This window comes from Hypanus sabinus, chromosome 3, assembly GCF_030144855.1.
Source record: "Hypanus sabinus isolate sHypSab1 chromosome 3, sHypSab1.hap1, whole genome shotgun sequence".
In the NCBI taxonomy this organism is placed as follows: domain Eukaryota; kingdom Metazoa; phylum Chordata; class Chondrichthyes; order Myliobatiformes; family Dasyatidae; genus Hypanus; species Hypanus sabinus.
The window spans coordinates 96,177,528-96,195,157 of NC_082708.1; the positions used below are offsets into that span (position 1 = coordinate 96,177,528).

At 46.5% G+C, this 17,630-nt stretch overlaps 1 protein-coding gene across 1 annotated transcript in view; it reads right to left on the bottom strand.

Annotated features, from left to right (window-relative positions):
- Nucleotides 1-17,630, bottom strand: part of LOC132390921 (SH3 domain and tetratricopeptide repeat-containing protein 1-like) — a 91,346-nt gene that overhangs the window by 16,725 nt on the left and 56,991 nt on the right. Inside the window, exons 10-11 of the mRNA XM_059963456.1 lie at nt 8,529-8,709; nt 1,114-1,264 (exon numbers count right to left, since the gene is read on the bottom strand). Of these exons, the coding sequence (XP_059819439.1) occupies nt 1,114-1,264; nt 8,529-8,709 (332 nt within the window). The remainder of the gene's footprint in view (nt 1-1,113; nt 1,265-8,528; nt 8,710-17,630) is intronic.

A 17,630-nucleotide genomic window follows, 5' to 3' on the forward strand; every position in this document is an offset into this window, starting at 1 on the left:
CCATGCTTCTTTATCCAACAGAATTATTTTAAATATACGAATTTATCAAATCTATGCTGACAGTATTTAGGAAACAATTTCCATACCCTCTGAGTGCAATTAATTTTATCCCTCAATACCATGACTCTTGTGTTGAGCTAATTAACCTGAAATCATAAGAAAGAATTAAACACTGCTAAAGAATAATGCTAATAAATGTGAGGTGCTACATTTTGGTAGGAATAATCCGAATAGGACATACATGGTGCTTGGTAGGGCATGAAGATGATGCAGTGGAACAGAGAGATCTAGGAATAATAGTGCATAGTTCCCTGAAGGTGAAATCTCATGTGGATAGGGTGGTGAAGAAAGCTTTTGGTATGTTGGCCTTTGTAAATCAGAGCATTGAGTATAGGAGTAGGGATGTAATGTTAAAATTGTACAAGGCATTAGTAAGGTCAAATTTGGAGTATTGTGTACAGTTCTGGTCACTGAATTATAGGAAAGATATCAACAAAATAGATAGAGTACAGAGAAGATTTATTAGAATGTTACCTGGGTTTCAGCACCTAAGTTACAGGGAAAGGTTGAACAAGTTAGGTCTTTATTCTTTGGAGCATAGAAGGTTGAGAGGGGACTTGATAGAAGTATTTAAAATTATGAGGGGGATATAGAGTTGACGTGGATAGGCTTTTTCCATTGAGAGTAGGGGAGATTCAAACAAGAGGACATGAGTTGAGAGTTAGCGGGCAGAAGTTTAAGGGTAACACAAGAGGGAATTTCTTTATTCAGAGAGTGGTAGCTGTGTGGAACGAGCTTCCAGTAGAAGTGGTAGAGGCAGGTTCGGTATTGTCATTTAAAGTAAAGTTGGATAGGTATATGGATAGGAAAGGAATGGAGGGTTATGGGCTGAGAGCGGGCCAGTGGGACTAGGTGAGAGTAAGTGTTCGGTACTGACTAGAAGGGCCGAGATGGCCTGTTTCCGTGCTGTAGTTGTTATATGGTTATAATCACCACATGGCTTTTCTCACTCACACCTTGCTGAAATCAGTAACTTCAAGTTTGTACTTACTATATGAAAGAAGATTTGTTATATAATTTCTGCTGGGTTCAATCTTTTTAAATTGCTTTTACCTGGATGTACAGGTCCACCAATTCACATTTTCCCAGAATGTAATATATCTTCCCAGCCTGCAGCCAAGCACACGCTTCCTCCTCTTTTTTCTTCAGATCAATAAAGATTCCAAGACTTTGCTTGGTGTACTCCAAGGCTGAGCTGAATGCCCTGGACGTTAGAAGGAACAACTTTATTAGAGGACTGGGGAGAGAGAGCAAGCCGCTACACTTCTTTCAGCTCTAACATGGAAACTGACACAGGGAGATGAAACTGCTATTGTTTTCCCAGGATTTATCCACAGCACAAAATCTAATATAAAATAAATGCCACCAAACATGAAAGAGCACCTAATGAATCTAATTTTAGTTATTTCGGAGAGAGAAACAGCTTAATGAAAAGACGAGTCATCTGTGATTTCACTGTCACACTGATCTTGCAGTAAACTGTTCCCAAGAGCAATTAGAATGATACATTGTGAGAGGGGATGGAGTTGCTGATGTTGAGCAGCATTGGTACAAAGAAGGTGGCAAGTGTCAGGTCAACAGATTCCCATCTCTTAAAAAGCAACTCATTTTCCAGTTCACTATGTGTGCAAATTATTTCCAGTTCACTATGTGTGCAAATTATTTCCAGTTCACTATGTGTGCAGATTATTTCCAGTTCACTATGTGTGCAGATTATTTCCAGTTCACTATCTGTGCAGATTACTTCCAGTTCACTATGTAGGCAGATTTGTGGACCAAGGTTTGGTCCACAAAAAGAGAGAATCACCAAATTGAATAATGCTTCTGTCTGCAGGAGGACTTGCCTGCAGTACAACCAATTAAGCAAAAGCAGAAAATGCTGAATTCAGCAGATGCTACCTGACATGCTTTTTTTCCATTTTTCATTAATTAAAATGGCCAGAAGCAGGCCCTTCTTTTCACTATACACAGCTACATCAGCTACTATATCCAGCTACATCAGCTCCACAGCCTCTTATGCTTTGCCAATTCAAGTATCTACATACTTGCCGAGCGCATCATTGGAGCCTCCCTGCCCTCTATTGTGGACGTGTACTCTTCTAGGTTGAAGAAGAGGGCGGGGAACATCATAAAGGACTCCTTCCATCCTGCACACGGACTGTTTGAACTGCTTCCGTCTGGTAGGCGCTTTAGATCCCTCCAGACTGAGACTAATAGGCACTGGAGATTTTTTTTTCTACTGCGGTCACTTTGCTGAACAGTTAACTGCCGGTTAACTGTCGGCTAACTATTACTTGGATTGCACTACCTGTATGTATAATCTATATTTTCATTTATATTTATCATTATTATTGTTATGAGCAGAGAGACAACATCTGCCGGAAGTAAATTCCTTGCATGTGCACAGGTACTTGGCGATTAAAGTCTGATTCTGATTCTGATCCTTAAATTTGTGAAAATATCTGCCTCCCACACCTCCTTAGACAATAAAATCCAAACATTAACCACCTCTCTGTGAAAAATGTTGTCCCAAATCCCCTCTAAAACTTCCTCTTTCACTTTAAACCTATGCTCTAACATTGTATTGTAGCGCCTCATTTCCTAGCGTATCCGAACCGACTCACAATTAGATAGCCTACGGGGGTTTGCGAGCACAGAGCTTTGGAGCCTCTTCGCCATGGGGGGCCGGTTGACAGAGGCTTAAAAGTGAGGCTGAAGTTTTCGAATAAAGTTTTTCCTTCGACTGCAGTTACCGACTCCGTGTCGTAATTCTAGCGCTGCTTGTAGCACACCGCTACAATTGGTGACCCCGACGGTCCAAACGATTTTTGGACCAGAAATGACCGAAGCCGCCTCTGTTCATGCGGTTTCGTTGAAACTGCCGGGTTTCTGGACACAGCGCCCGGACCTATGGTTCCAGCAAGCCGAAGCCCAATTCCACGTTCGCTGGATCACCTCAGAAGACACCCGCTACTACTACGTGGTGGGCTCCCTCGACCAGGACACAGCTGCCCAGGTCGCGGAGTTCGTACAGTCGCCCCCGGCAGACGGCAAGTACACGGAATTCAAAGCCCTGCTCCTCAGGACTTTCGGACTCTCACGGCGCGAGCGGGCTGCCCGTTTACTGCACCTGGACGGCTTGGGCGACAGACCTCCATCGGCTTTAATGAATGAGATGTTGTCTCTGGCCGAGGGACACACAGGCCTCATGTTTGAGCAGGCATTCCTGGAGCAGCTGCCCGAGGACATACGCCTGCTGCTGTCCGACGCGGATTTCAGTGACCCCCGGAAGGTGGCAGCCCGGGCGGACTTGCTGTGGAACGCCAAAAAGGTGAGCGGGGCGTCCATCGCACAGATCTCCCAGCCACGCTCCCGGCAGCAAACCAGTCCAGGCCCGGCCGCAGAGCCCACTAACCCCCGGCCCAATGACCACTGGTGCTTCTACCACCAGCGGTGGGGCGCAGAAGCCCGCCGTTGTCGCCCGCCCTGCAAGTTCCCGGGAAACGCCAGGGCCAGCCGCCGCTGATGGCTACGGCGGCTGGCCATCGGGATAGCCTCCTGTATGTGTGGGATAGCAGGTCGGGACGCCGGTTTTTGGTCGATACTGGGGCTGAGGTCAGCGTTTTACCTCCGACGAGTTACGACACCCGCAGCAGGGCACCGGGTCCCCCCCTGCGGGCCGTGAATGGCAGCACAGTAAGGACCTATGGCACCCGTCAGGTGCAGCTACAGTTCGGCCCCAGCCAGTTCACGTGGGACTTCACACTGGCCGCCGTAGCCCAACCGCTTCTGGGTGCGGATTTTTTGCGAGCTCACAGCTCGCAGGAAGAGACTGGTACACGCCGAGACCTTTCAGACGTTCTCCCTGGGCACGGCCCAGTTGCCAGCCCCTCACCTCGGCTCCATCACGCTGTCCGACAACGATTTCACCAGGGTCCTGGCGGAGTTCCCATCGGTTCTGGCACCGCAGTTCACAGCAGCCATGCCCAGGCACGGCGTACAGCACCACATCCCGACACAGGGACCACCCCTCCATGCCCGTGCTCGGCGGCTTCCCCCGGACAAGCTCCGACTGGCGAAGGAGGAGTTCCAGAGAATGGAGGAATTGGGGATCATCCGGCGGTCCGACAGCCCCTGGGCTTCCCCCCTGCACATGGTGCCCAAAGCGACGGGGGGCTGGAGACCGTGCGGCGACTACCGCAGGCTGAACGAGGCTACCACACCGGACCGCTACCCTGTGCCGCACATTCAGGACTTTGCGGCAAACCTGCACGGCGCCCGGATCTTCTCCAAGGTCGACCTTGTCCGAGGGTACCATCAAATCCCGATGCATCCTGACGACGTCCCCAAAACGGCTCTCATCACCCCGTTTGGCCTCTTCGAGTTCCTCCGCATGCCGTTCGGCCTGAAGAATGCCACACAGACGTTCCAGCGGTTAATGGACGCGGTGGGACGGGACCTGGACTTCGCGTTCATCTATTTGGATGACATCCTCATAGCCAGCGGCAGTCGTCAGGAGCATCTGTCCCACCTCCGTCAACTCTGCGCCCGACTGAGTGAGTACGGTCTTACAATCAACCCTGCCAAATGCCAGTTCGGACTTGATACCATTGACTTCCTGGGCCACAGGATTACTAAAGACGGGGCAACCCCTCTGCCCGCTAAGGTAGATGCGGTCCGCCACTTCCCCCGACCCACCACGATCAAAGGCCTTCAGGAATTCGTAGGTATGGTCAATTTCTACCGCCGCTTCCTCCCTTCAGCTGCCCGGATCATGCGCCCCCTGTTCGCCCTGATGTCGGGTCCGAGCAAGAACATTACCTGGGAAGAGGAGTCCGCCGCCGCTTTCGTTCAAACGAAGGAAGCTTTGGCTGACGCCGCAATGCTAGTACATCCCAGAATGGACACCCCTACCGCCCTCACAGTGGACGCATCTAACACGGCAGTCGGTGGGGTGCTGGAGCAGCTCATCGCAGGTCGCTGGCAACCCCTGGCGTTTTTCAGCAAACACCTGCGGCCACCCGAGCTCAAGTACAGTGCTTTTGACCGGGAACTGTTGGCGCTCTACCTGGCAATCCGGCATTTCAGGTACTTCCTAGAAGGTCGGCCCTTCACCGCGTTCACGGACCACAAACCGCTTACCTTTGCGTTTACGAAAGCATCCGACCCCTGGTCGTCCCGCCAGCAACGCCACCTGTCCTACATCTCTGAATACACAACGGATGTCCGGCACGTCTCGGGTAAGGACAATGTCGTGGCGGATGCGCTCTCTCGCCCTACCGTTCATGCCCTTTCCCAAGGGGTAGACTTTGAGGCACTGGCAGAGGCACAGCAGGTAGATGAGGAGATTCCGAGTTACAGGACTGCAGTCTCTGGTTTGCAGCTCCAGGACTTCCCCGTGGGCCCAGGTGAGAGGACCCTACTCTGTGACGTTGCCACCGGCCGGCCCCGTCCGGTCGTCCCCGCAGCCTGGCAGCGACGTGTTTTCGACTCCATTCATAACTTGGCGCATCCCTCCATCCGGACAACTGTCCGGCTGGTTTCCAGCAGGTTCGTTTGGCACGGTCTCCGCAAACAGGTCAGTGAATGGGCCAGAACGTGCATGCACTGCCAGACGGCCAAGGTTCAGCGGCACACCAAAGCCCCACCGCAGCAGTTCCATCCCGCCCACCGGCGTTTCGACCACATTCATGTGGATATCGTGGGCCCCCTGCCAGTGTCGCGCGGAGCGCGGCACCTCCTGACTATCGTGGACCGGTTCACAAGATGGCCAGAGGCGGTCCCGCTCACCGACACCACCTCCGAATCTTGCGCCCGAGCCCTGCTCGCCACCTGGATATCCCGCTTTGGTGTACCAGCCCACATTACCTCCGACAGAGGCGCCCAGTTCACCTCCAGCCTGTGGTCAGCTATGGCCAGCCTTTTGGGGACTCAGCTGCACCACACCACTGCCTACCACCCACAGTCGAACGGGCTAGTGGAGCGTTTCCACCGTCACCTGAAGTCGGCCCTCATGGCCCGCCTGCGAGGAGCCAACTGGGTGGACGAGCTTCCCTGGGTCCTTCTCGGCATCCGCACAGCGCCCAAGGACGACCTGCACGCCTCGTCGGCCGAGTTGGTATACGGCGCGCCCCTGGCCGTCCCCGGGGAGTTCCTACCAGCCCCGAGGGGGCAAGAGGAAGAACCCGCTGCAGTCCTGGGCAGACTTCGCGAGAAGCTCGGTAACCTGGCCCCCATACCCACGTCACAGCATGGGCGGCACCCGACCTGCGTACCCAAAGACCTACGGAACTGTAAGTTTGTGTTTGTACGAAGGGGCGGGCATCGGCCGCCGCTGCAGCGGCCATACGAGGGGCCGTTTACGGTGCTCCGGAACAACGGGTCCACGTTCGTGCTGGACGTTGGGGGGAAGGAGGAGGTTTTCACGGTGGACCGCCTCAAGCCGGCCCATGTGGACCTGGCGCAACCGGCCGAGTTTCCGGCGCCTCGGCGCAGAGGCCGACCTCCCAAGCAGGTTCTGGCCCAGGCTGTGGACATTGGGGGGTGTATCGCCGGTTCTGGGGGGGGGGTTATGTAGCGCCTCATTTCCTAGCGTATCCGAACCGACTCACAATTAGATAGCCTACGGGGGTTTGCGAGCACAGAGCTTTGGAGCCTCTTCGCCATGGGGGGCCGGTTGACAGAGGCTTAAAAGTGAGGCTGAAGTTTTCGAATAAAGTTTTTCCTTCGACTGCAGTTACCGACTCCGTGTCGTAATTCTAGCGCTGCTTGTAGCACACCGCTACAGTATCATATATTATTATAAAGATCATTATTATCTACTCTACCTATTCCTTTCACAATCTGATACACTTCTTGTACCAGGATAAACAGGCTCAGTCTACTTATATCTCCCTATAACTAAAGTCAACATCCTTGTGAATATATTCTGCAATTTCACTGGGACAATTACATCCTTCCTAGCGTGTGGTGACCAAACTGCATAGAATATTCCAGGTGTGACCTAACCAGTATTTTAAAAAGTTGGACCATGACATTCTATCTCTTACACTACAAGACATGGCCAAAGAAAAGCATCAATCTTTTCACCACCTTCTTTTACAGTGCAGTTTGTTTGATCTTCTAATGCAGTAATTGGTATCAATGACCCCACATGTTAAATTAGAAATATATTAAATAAAAAAGCCCTTTCTTTGCCCTACCATTACTGGTTTGCAAAACACAGACCAGCCTGAACCTTTTAGAGTCCTCAATTCTCCAGAGCAATTAATATGAGTTGCTTCTCACAGTATTGCCAGTATTCTTCTGCAGGGAGTTCTGTGATGTCGCAGAGAAATAGCAACTTTAACTGATGTAACTTAACAGATCTGTTCACATAACTTTTCAAGAAGTAACCATTGCCCACTATATCCACCTAAAAAGGTGATCAAACATTTCCTTAGCTGATTGTCTGGGCATGCTGGAGAGGGGTTTTCCAAAGCCAGTAACAAGTGCAGGGTTATAGGTGCAGATCACTCTGCCTCCAGGACAAAAAGTCGGCTGCTAAACTGCTTGAACAGTACTATTTACTTTCTGCAAAAAGTCTGCTTGTTGCCAGGAGATCCAAAACTATATTATTTTAAACAAAAGATTCCGCAGTTGCTGGAAATCTTAAGCAACATGAACAAAATGCTGGAGGAGCTCATCAAGACAGGCGGCATCTATAAAGGGGAGAGTAAAGAGTCAACTGATGAAGGGTCCTGTCCCAAAATGTCGACTGTTTACTCCCCTCCAGAGATGCTGCCTGATTTATGGAGTTTCTCCAGCATTTAGTGTGTGTTGCTCATTATCATTTTGCCATTCACCAGACAGAAACACCACAATGAAATCTTTGTACATTTCACTGCATCTGAGATACAAACTAGTGCTACACACTTGCAAATTACACCATCAGACCAAAAGAAAGGAGCAGAATTGGGCCATTTAGCCCAGAGTGTGCTCCGCCATTTCACCATGGCTAATCCATTTTCCCTTTTGGACCCAGTCTCCTGCCTTCCCCCTGTAACCCTTCATGCCCTGACTAATCAAGAATCTATCAACCTCTGCCTTAAATATACCTAATGACTTTGTCTGCACAGCCACGTCTGGCAATGAATTCCACAGATTCACCACTTTCTGGCTGAAGACATTTCTCCTCAGTTCAGTTATAAAAGGCTATTCCTCTTTTCTGGGGCTGTCCCCTCTGGTCTTAGACTCCCCCACCAAAGGAAACATTCTCTACACCTCTGCTTTATCAAAGCCTTTCAACATTCGATTCCTTTAAAAGAAATAATAAAAGAACCACAATGGTAACCATTGAACTACAACAGAATACGATTTTGAAGGATATAAATTAGCAATGGTACACCTAGTGTGAGAATCTGCAAAGCTAAATAGATCCCAACAACCACATAGTCATTTACTGGCATCACTTCACATTGGGCCTTTACCTTTCAGATCCCAATTTAAGGTAAAGTTGACTGGTGTTTTGTAGAACATGACCCTCCAGTTCCTTGTTTGCCAACTTGCGGGCAAGATGAAGCAGAAACTCATTGTAGACAATACACTGTGCTTCATTAGGCAGGACTGAACCATAGAGCCAGCAGAGCAGCCGAGTAACTTGTACTTGGCCTGAAATGAAAAAAAAATTGAAGTTAGTAGAACAGGTGCTGCTTGTGACAAAGTACAGGAGAATCAGCTTTTAAAATACTTTCTCATGTTCACATTAATTACTTTGATTAAATTTTTCCATTTTTCAAAGTATAATGAATGTATTCAGACAACATTGGACATGAACTAATTAAACTGGAGGACCCACCTTACAAAACAATCAGTATGATTCACCCTGCATCTCCAAACACACCAAGTAGTGTTACACATGGAAGTTTTGCACAGCATGCTGGACAGTTGGATAATTCTGATCAATTTGAATTATGACAGAGACACACATACTTTCCTCCAAATCTCCGAACACATACAACCCCCATGTTATTCTGCCATTGTAGCGATGTGCTACACATAGCGCTGAAATAACGACATGCAGTCGGTAAGTCGTTTGGAGACTAGTTTATTCAAACTTCGCGGTCCTGGCATTTAATCCCTAGCGCCTGCCCTCTCCAGGCGGAAATGACGTCAGAGGTGCATTACCAAAGTCTCCCCCCGCGCGCTGGCTATTTGTGAGCCAGTTCGCCTGCACAGAAAGTGGGTTGCCACACCATCATATTTGACTTACCAAAATGAACCACTTCACACTTACCTGGGTTGAACTCCATCTGTCACTTCTCAGCCCAGTTTTGCATCCTATCAATGTCTCGCTATAACCTCTGACAGACCTCCACACTGTTCACAACACTCACAACATTTGTGTCATCAGTAAAGTTACTAATCCATCCCTCTACTTCCCCATCCAGGTCATTTATAAAAATCACGAAGAGTAGGGGTCCCAGAACAGATCCTGAGGCACACCACTGGTGACCGACTTCCATGCAGAACATGACCCATCTACTACCACTCTTTGCGTTCTATGGGCAAGCCAGTTCTGGATCCACAAAGCAATGTACCCTTGGATTCCATGCCTCTTTACTTCTCAATAAGCTTTGCATGGGGTACCTTATCAAATGCCTTGCTGAAATCCATACACACTACATCTACTGCTCTTCCTTCCTCAATGTGTTTAGTCACATCCTCAAATAATTTAGTCAGGCTTGTAAGACATGACCTGCCTTTGACAAAGCCTTGCTGATCATATTATGTCTCTCCAAATGTACATAAATCCTGCCTCTCAGGATCTTCTCCATCAACTTACCAACCGCTGAGGTAAAACTCACTGGTCTACAATTTCCTGGGCTATCTCTACTCCCTTTCTTGAATAAAGAAACAACATCCGCAACCCTCTAATTCCATCCTCAGTGATGATACAAAGATCATCGCCAGAGGTTCAGCAATCTCCTCCCTCACTTCTCACAGTAGCCTGGGGTACACCTCATCCAGTCCCAGTGACTTATCCAACTTGATGCTTTCCAAGACCTCCAGCACATCCTCTTTCTTAATATCTACATGCTCAAGCTTTTCAGTCTGCTGCAAGTCATCACTAGAATCACCAAAACCCTTTTCCATAGTGAATACTGAAGTAAAGTATTCATTAAGTACCTCTGCTATTTCCTCCGGTTCCATACACACTTTCCCACTGTCACACTTGATAGGTCCTATTCTCTCTCATCTTATCCTCTTGCTCTTCACATACTTGTAGAATGCCTTGGGATTTTCCTTATTGCTGCCCGCCAAGGTCTTCTCATGGCCCCTTCAGGCTCTCCTAATTTCCTTCTTAAGCTCCTTCCTATTAGCCTTATAATCTTCTAGATCTCCAACATTATCTAGCTCTCTGAACCTTTTGTAAGCTTTTCTTTTCTTCTTGACTGAATTTATTACAGCTTTTGTACACCACAGTTCCTGTATCATACCATAACTTTCCCGTCTCATTGGAACTATGCAGAACTCCACACAAATATTCCCTGAACATTTGCCACATTTCTTCTGTACTTTTCCCTGAGAACATCTGTTCCCAATGAAAGCTTCTATTTTCCTGCCTGATAGCCTCATAATTCCCTTTACTCCAATTAAATACTTTTCTAACGTCTGTTCCTATCTCTCCAATGCTATTATAAAGGAGATAGAATTATGATCACTATCTCCAAAATGCTCTCCCACTGAGAGATCTGACACCTGACTAGGTTCATTTCCCAAGACCAAATCAAGTACAGCCTCTCCTCTTGTAGGTTTATCAGAATATTGTGTCAACAAACCTTCCTGAACACACCTAACAAACTCCTCCCCCCCTCCCCCCATCGATGACGATCGATATTTGGGAAATTAAAATCTCCCATCACGCCAACTCTTATTATTACACCTTTCCAGGATCTGTTTCCCTATCTGCTTCTCAGTGTCCCTGTTACTACTGGGCGTCCTATAAAAAACACCCAGTAAAGTTATTGACCCCTTCCTGTTCCTAACTTCCACCCACAAAGACTCCGTAGACAATCCCTCCATGACGTCCACCTTTTCTGCAGCCATGACACTATCTCTGATCAACAGTGCCACACCCCCACCTCTTTTGCCTCCCTCCCTGACCTTTCTGAAACATCTAAAACACGGCACCTGAAGTAACCATTCCTGCTCCTGAGCCATCTAAGTCTCTGTAATGGCCACCACATCATATCTCCAAGTACTGATCCACACTCTAAGCTCATCCTCTTTGTTCACAACACTCCTTGTGTTAAAATAGACACATCTCAAACTTTCGGTGTGAGCACATCCCTTCTCTATCACCTGCCTATCCTCCCTCTCGCACTGTCTCCAAGCTTTCTCTATTTGTGAGCCAACTGCCTCTTCCCCAGTATCTTCATTTCGGTTCCCACCCCCCCCCCCCAAACAATTCTAGTTTAACTCTCCCCAGCAGCCTTAGCAAACCTCCCTGCGAGGATATTGGTCCCCCTGGGATTCAAGTGCAAGCTGTCCTTTTTGAGCAGGTCACACCTGCCCCGAAAGAGGTCCCAATGATGCAGAAATCTGAATCCCTGCCCCCTGCTCCAATCCCTCAGCCACGTATTTATCCTCCACATCATTCTATTCCTATACTCACTGTCACGTGGCACAGGCAGTAATCCCGAGATTATTACCTTTGCGGTCCTGCATCTCAACTTCCTTCCTAACTCCCTGTAGTCTGTTTTCAGGACCTCTTCCCTTTTTCTACCTGTGTCATTGTACCACGACCTCTGGCTCTTCTCCCTCCCACCACAGGGTGTGTCTATTCTGCACCTTCAAAGTTGCACTCAGAAACTCCAATCATCACTGCTCTGCCATCATCCCTGCTACAGTCCCCTTCCAATCAGCTTTGGCCATGTCTCTAATTCCCTTTACTCACTGAAATACAAATATATCTGACTATGTTCTCCCTCTTAAATTGTAGGGTGAATATTATCACATTATGATCACTGCCTCGCACGGGTTACTTTACCTTATGCTCCCTAGTTCATTATATAACATCCAATCCTGAATTGCCTTTCCCCTCGTGGGCTCAACCACAAGCTGCTCTGAAAAGTTGACACTTAGACATTCTAGAAATTCCCTCTCTTGGGATTCAGTGTCAATGGATATCTCCAATCTACCTGCATATTGAAATCCCTCATGACTATCACAACACTGTTCTTTTTACATGTGCTTCCTACTTCCTATTGTAATTTATAGCCCACATCCTGGTTATTATTTGAATTTCTGTATATAACTTTCATCAGGTTCGTTTTACCCGTGCAGTTTCTTAACTCTACCCACAAGAATTCAACATCTTCCAATCCTATGTCACCTGCTTCTAAGGATTTGATTTCTCTTTTAACCAACAGAGCCACCCACCCACCCCTTTCTGCCTATCCTAATGAGTATTAGAAAATTTCCACATTATCAATGTATGCGAAAATGTAATTTCCCAAACAACTCCCCATTTGGAGCAGTAAAGGGGAACATAATTCTAAATTTTAAGGATGCCTGTCATAACTACTCTTAATACACTGTCTTACTACCCCCATACCAAGCAAGATTGTAAAATGTTTACCTACATCCTTGGATCTTGCATATCTCTGACCCTCACAATTTACACCCCTCCTTGCTTTGCAGCTAATCTCTGCAACCTCCCCCAAATAGTTGGAATGCTCCTCCCAATGTTTGTCATTCCCCCTCCAGCAACAGCGTTCTGCAACCCTACCCACATCCAGGCATCTGCTGATGGCCAAGCTTCCAATCCACTTCTCCCATTCCCTCTACCAAGTCAGAACTCCAAGGGACCCATGCTTATCATACATGCCAGTCTGATCCTTCCCATCAAACACACCACCTCCATACTTCCTATGTGATTTATTTCCCCAGCCCAGACTCAAGTGAGAAAGCCCGGGCAGCAGCACAGCCCGCTGGAAATTAGGCCATGAATTTTACCCAAATAAAATTTGATGCAGCGGGAGAATGACCAAGCACACATTGTCAACCACATCAGCACAAGTCCAATATATATTTCGGCATTAAAATTTTCATGCAAAACTACAATTTAAAATACATTAATAAGGCCAGTACAAAATGTAAAAACATTTCAAGCTTTCTCATTTCTTCCATTTTCACCCAAAAATGTTTAAATCAGCAGAAAAATCATTATGATTTGTGATTAATGGGATGTCCTGCATGCCAGTGTTTGCAGTGTTGTAACAATCTATAATGTTTAATGCCAGGTAATAAAAAGTATTGAAATGTTTTTCACTGAGGATACAGTTACTGCTCTTTAACATAACTGTCACCACAACTTGATAATAAATGAAAAAGTGATTTTGACCCGGCTTATTTTGAGCAGAACTCTTATGTATAACACAGCATAAACAAATTTACATGAAACCAGCTTTATTCTTGATGCCTCGCCTATCCAGGCTTGACAAGCCATGATCAACTTTGATTGATCTTGGTAATCACAATTGCCTTAGAAAAACTAAACACCAGCAAAGAAATAAAAAGGCTTACTGGGGAGCTCCCCAGACTGTTTTTCTCTTTGAGACAGCACAGTTACTCATTCATTTCTACTTTATTTGCTTACACTCTCCAAGGAATCCAAAGCTCCTACCACTGTAACTTCACTGCTTTCAATTTTTCCATACTTTTGACTAAATTATTAGTGTCCCATGTGGGAGCAGCCAATACAAAATAAAATTATTTCTACCCAAGTACAATAAGCGATTTGACCATTATTTAAGTTTTAATGATATTTATGAACCATGCCTTCTGCATGACAGGAAGATTTCTGCTCAAAGCAGCATCAACCAATCACTGCACAAAATGCGGGAGCAATGCAGATCAGGTAGCCATTACTGAAGGGAACAAACTGTCGACATTTAAAGCTGAGACCCTGACTTGCTGAGTTCCTCCAGCATTTTATGTGCATTGCTTAAAATTTCCAGCATCTGCAGTATCTCGTGTTTTCAATCAATGCCAATTTTAAATCTGACATCTGATTGTTGCAACAATGATATGTTAAACAGACATTATTTCTTCTTGTATTTAATATTTTTACCACATCAGGTCCATGACAGCTCCCAATGATTAATTAGTTGCACTCCTGTCTTCTTGCTTCCTTCCAGCCCTGAAAAGTGTTCTCTCAACACATCCATTAACTCCCCTTTGGTTCTTTTTTGCCATTAACCTAAGTTAGCTAAGTCGCCAGCTCCGGGTGAGATATACCCCAGGCTACTGTGGGAAGCAAGGGAGATGTTTGCTGTGCCTCTGGCAATGATCTTTGCATTATCAATAGGGATGGGAGAAATACTGGAGGATTGGAGGGTTGCAAATGTTGTTCTCTTGTTCAAGAAAGGGAGTAGAGATAACCCAGGAAATTATAGACCAGTATGTCTTACTCCAGTGGTGGGCAAGTTGCTGGAGATCCTGAGAGGCAGGATTTATGAAGCTTGGAAAACAATCTGATTAGGGATAGTCAGCATGGCTTTGTCAAGGGCAGGTCATGCCTTATGAGCCTGATTGAATTGAGGACATAACAAAACACAGTGATGAAAGTAGAGCAGATGATGCTGTGTATATGGATTTCTGTAAGGCTTTGATAATGTTCCCTACACAAGGTTCATTCAGAAAGTAATGAGGCATGGGATCAAAAGAGACCTTGCTTTGTGGATCCAGAACTGGCTTGCCCACAGAAGGCACACGGTGGTTGTAGATGGGTCGTATTCGGCATGGAGGTTGGTGACCAGTGGTGTTCCACAGGGATCTGTTCTGGGACCCCTCCCCTTACAAATGACTTGGATGAGGAAGTAGAAGGGTGAGTTATTACATTTGCTGATGACACAAACGTTGGGGTGTTGTGTATAGTCTGGAGGGTTGTCGGAAGTTACAGTGGGACATCAACAGGATGCAGAACTGGGCTGAGAAGTGGCAAATGGACTTCAACCCAGATAAGTGTGAAGTGGTACTTTTTTGTAGATCTAATTTGAAGACATAATATAAAAGGTAAGACTCTTGGCAGTTTGGAGGATCAGAGCGTTCTTGGGGTCCGTGTTCTTAGGACACTCAAAGCTGCTGTGCAGGTTGATGGCATTGTTAAGAGGGTGTATGGTGTGATGGCCTTCATCAACTGTGGGATTGAGTTAAAGAACTGTGAGGTAATGTTACAGCTGTACAAGACCTTGGTCAGACCCCACTTGGAGTATTGTGTTCAGTTCTGGTCACCACACTACAGGGAGGATGTGGATACTATACAGAGAGTAGAGGAGATTTACAAGGATGTTGCCTGGATTGGAGATAATGCCTAATGAGAATAGGTTGAGTAAACTTGGCCTTCTCTCCTTGGAGCGATGGAGGATGAGAGGTGACCTGATAGAGGTGTATAAGATGATGAGAGGCATTGACCATGTGCATAGCTACAGGCTTTTTCCCAGGGCTGAAATGGCTAATATGAGGGGGCATAGTTTTAAAGTGCTTGAAAACAGGTACCAAGGGTATGTCAGGGGGTATATTTTTCACACACAGAGTGGTGGGTGTATGGAATGCACTGCCAGTGACAGTGGCAGAGGCAGATACAAGAGAGTCTTTTAAAAGCTCTTAGATAGGTACACGGAGCTTGGAAAAATAGATGGCTATGCTGTGAGGTAATTCTAGTCAGTTTCTAGAATAGGTTACATGGTTGGCACAATATTATGGGCCGAAGGGCCTGTAATGTGCTGTAGATTTCTATGTTCCATTTTCCTAACCTACACTGAGATGCAATTTACAATGGCCGATTAACCTACCTGTCCATTGTTGGGATGTGGGAACAAAATAGAGCAGCTTCAGACAACACACGAGGTCCTGGGGAGAACAACCAAATTCCACATGGACACAATTGAACTCTGTGCTATGAGACAGCAGCAACCTGGAGTGGAACTTCTTAAATGAAGGGCTGCCAGGATAAAATGATGTTTAAAACCAGCAGGTGCAACTGTGAAGATACTCATTCAACCAATTGTTTCAAGTCAGAACCAAACAAAATAGACATTTGGAGTAGCTCGAGTTGGTAAATGAGAGCCAAAGATTTGTCAAAGCCGATTAAAGCAAACAAAACAAATGAACATGTTGTTAATCAGAATCCAAAACTGATGAAGAGTCTGGGACTTGGAACGTTGGTTCAGCTTTTCTCTCACAAGCAGTGGCTGCTAGATGTAAGACAAATGATTTACCATCTCCCCCTCACCAGTCCTGCATCTTCATCACCAATCAACTTCCCAGCTCCTTACTTCAGCCTTCTCCCTTCCAGTTTCACTGATCACCTTGCTGTTTCTCCCTCCCCTCCCCCACCTTTTAACTCTACTCCTCATTTTTTTTCCCCCTCTAGTTCTGCTGAAGGCTCTTGGCTTGAAATGTCGACTGTATTCTTTTCTAAGGATGCTGCCTGGCCTGCTAAATTCTTCCAGCATTTTGCATGTTGCTCAGGCCTTCCAGCATCTGCAGATTTTCTCTTGTTTGTACCAACTTGATTGACATTTTTCATGTGATAGTGAAGTGCTTGTTGAAGAGGTTGTTTCTTCAGACCAAAGAATGGTAGACAGGGGTCAGTATTGCTACCACAGATTTTTAAAAAATATACACATTCATGACATTTACATGGATATGCCAGAAACATTTCAAAATCTGAGGTGAGAAAGAGCTTGGTGACATGAGAAACAATGAGAAAAGAGAGACTTGTGGAGATCCGAAGTAGATCAACAAAATAGGTGGACAAGTGGAATCTAATACAAAGTGATATTTTTAAAAAATATATATTAGTGAAACAACACAGATTAAACATATCATTCGAAAGTTACCACAGGAAGACAAGGATCTAGGTCGGGGGTCGGCAACCTGCGGCTCCGGAGCCACATGTGGCTCTTTTACGTCTGTGCTGCGGCTCCCTGTTGCTTTGGGAAATAATTGGTCAGTATTTAATTAAAATGTATTTTATGTTAGTTTGTTAGTTTTTGAAATGTAATTCTAAATTTGAAGATTATGGTGATCTTGTACAATCTAAATAAGACGTTGTGGCGACCCATTTCCTGACACATCCGAACCGGCTCACAATTAGCCAGCGTTCAGGCTAAGGGAGATAGCCTACGGGGGTTTGTGAGTACGTGTCTTTTGCAGCATCCGCGCCCATGGGGGGCGGGTTGAGAGAAGCTTAAAAGCAAGGCTGTTTAGTTCGAATAAAGCTATCTTTGACTGCAGTTTACTGACTGCGTGTAGCACACCGCTACAACGTGTTTTTATCGCTGGCTGTCCAGAGGGGAGGTGCTGAAACGCTTTGTCGCGTGTCTGGAAGAAGTGAAAACTTTCCTGGGAAGCAAAGGGCTCACCTTTCCTGAGCTGGAACAGCCAGAGTGGCTGGAAAAGCTACACTTCATGGTAGACATGACAGCGCACCTGAACACGCTGAACACAGCTCTTCAGGGGTAAGGACGTACAGCATTTTTGGCATTCGAGCGCAAGTTGACAGTGCTTGCCAGAGATTT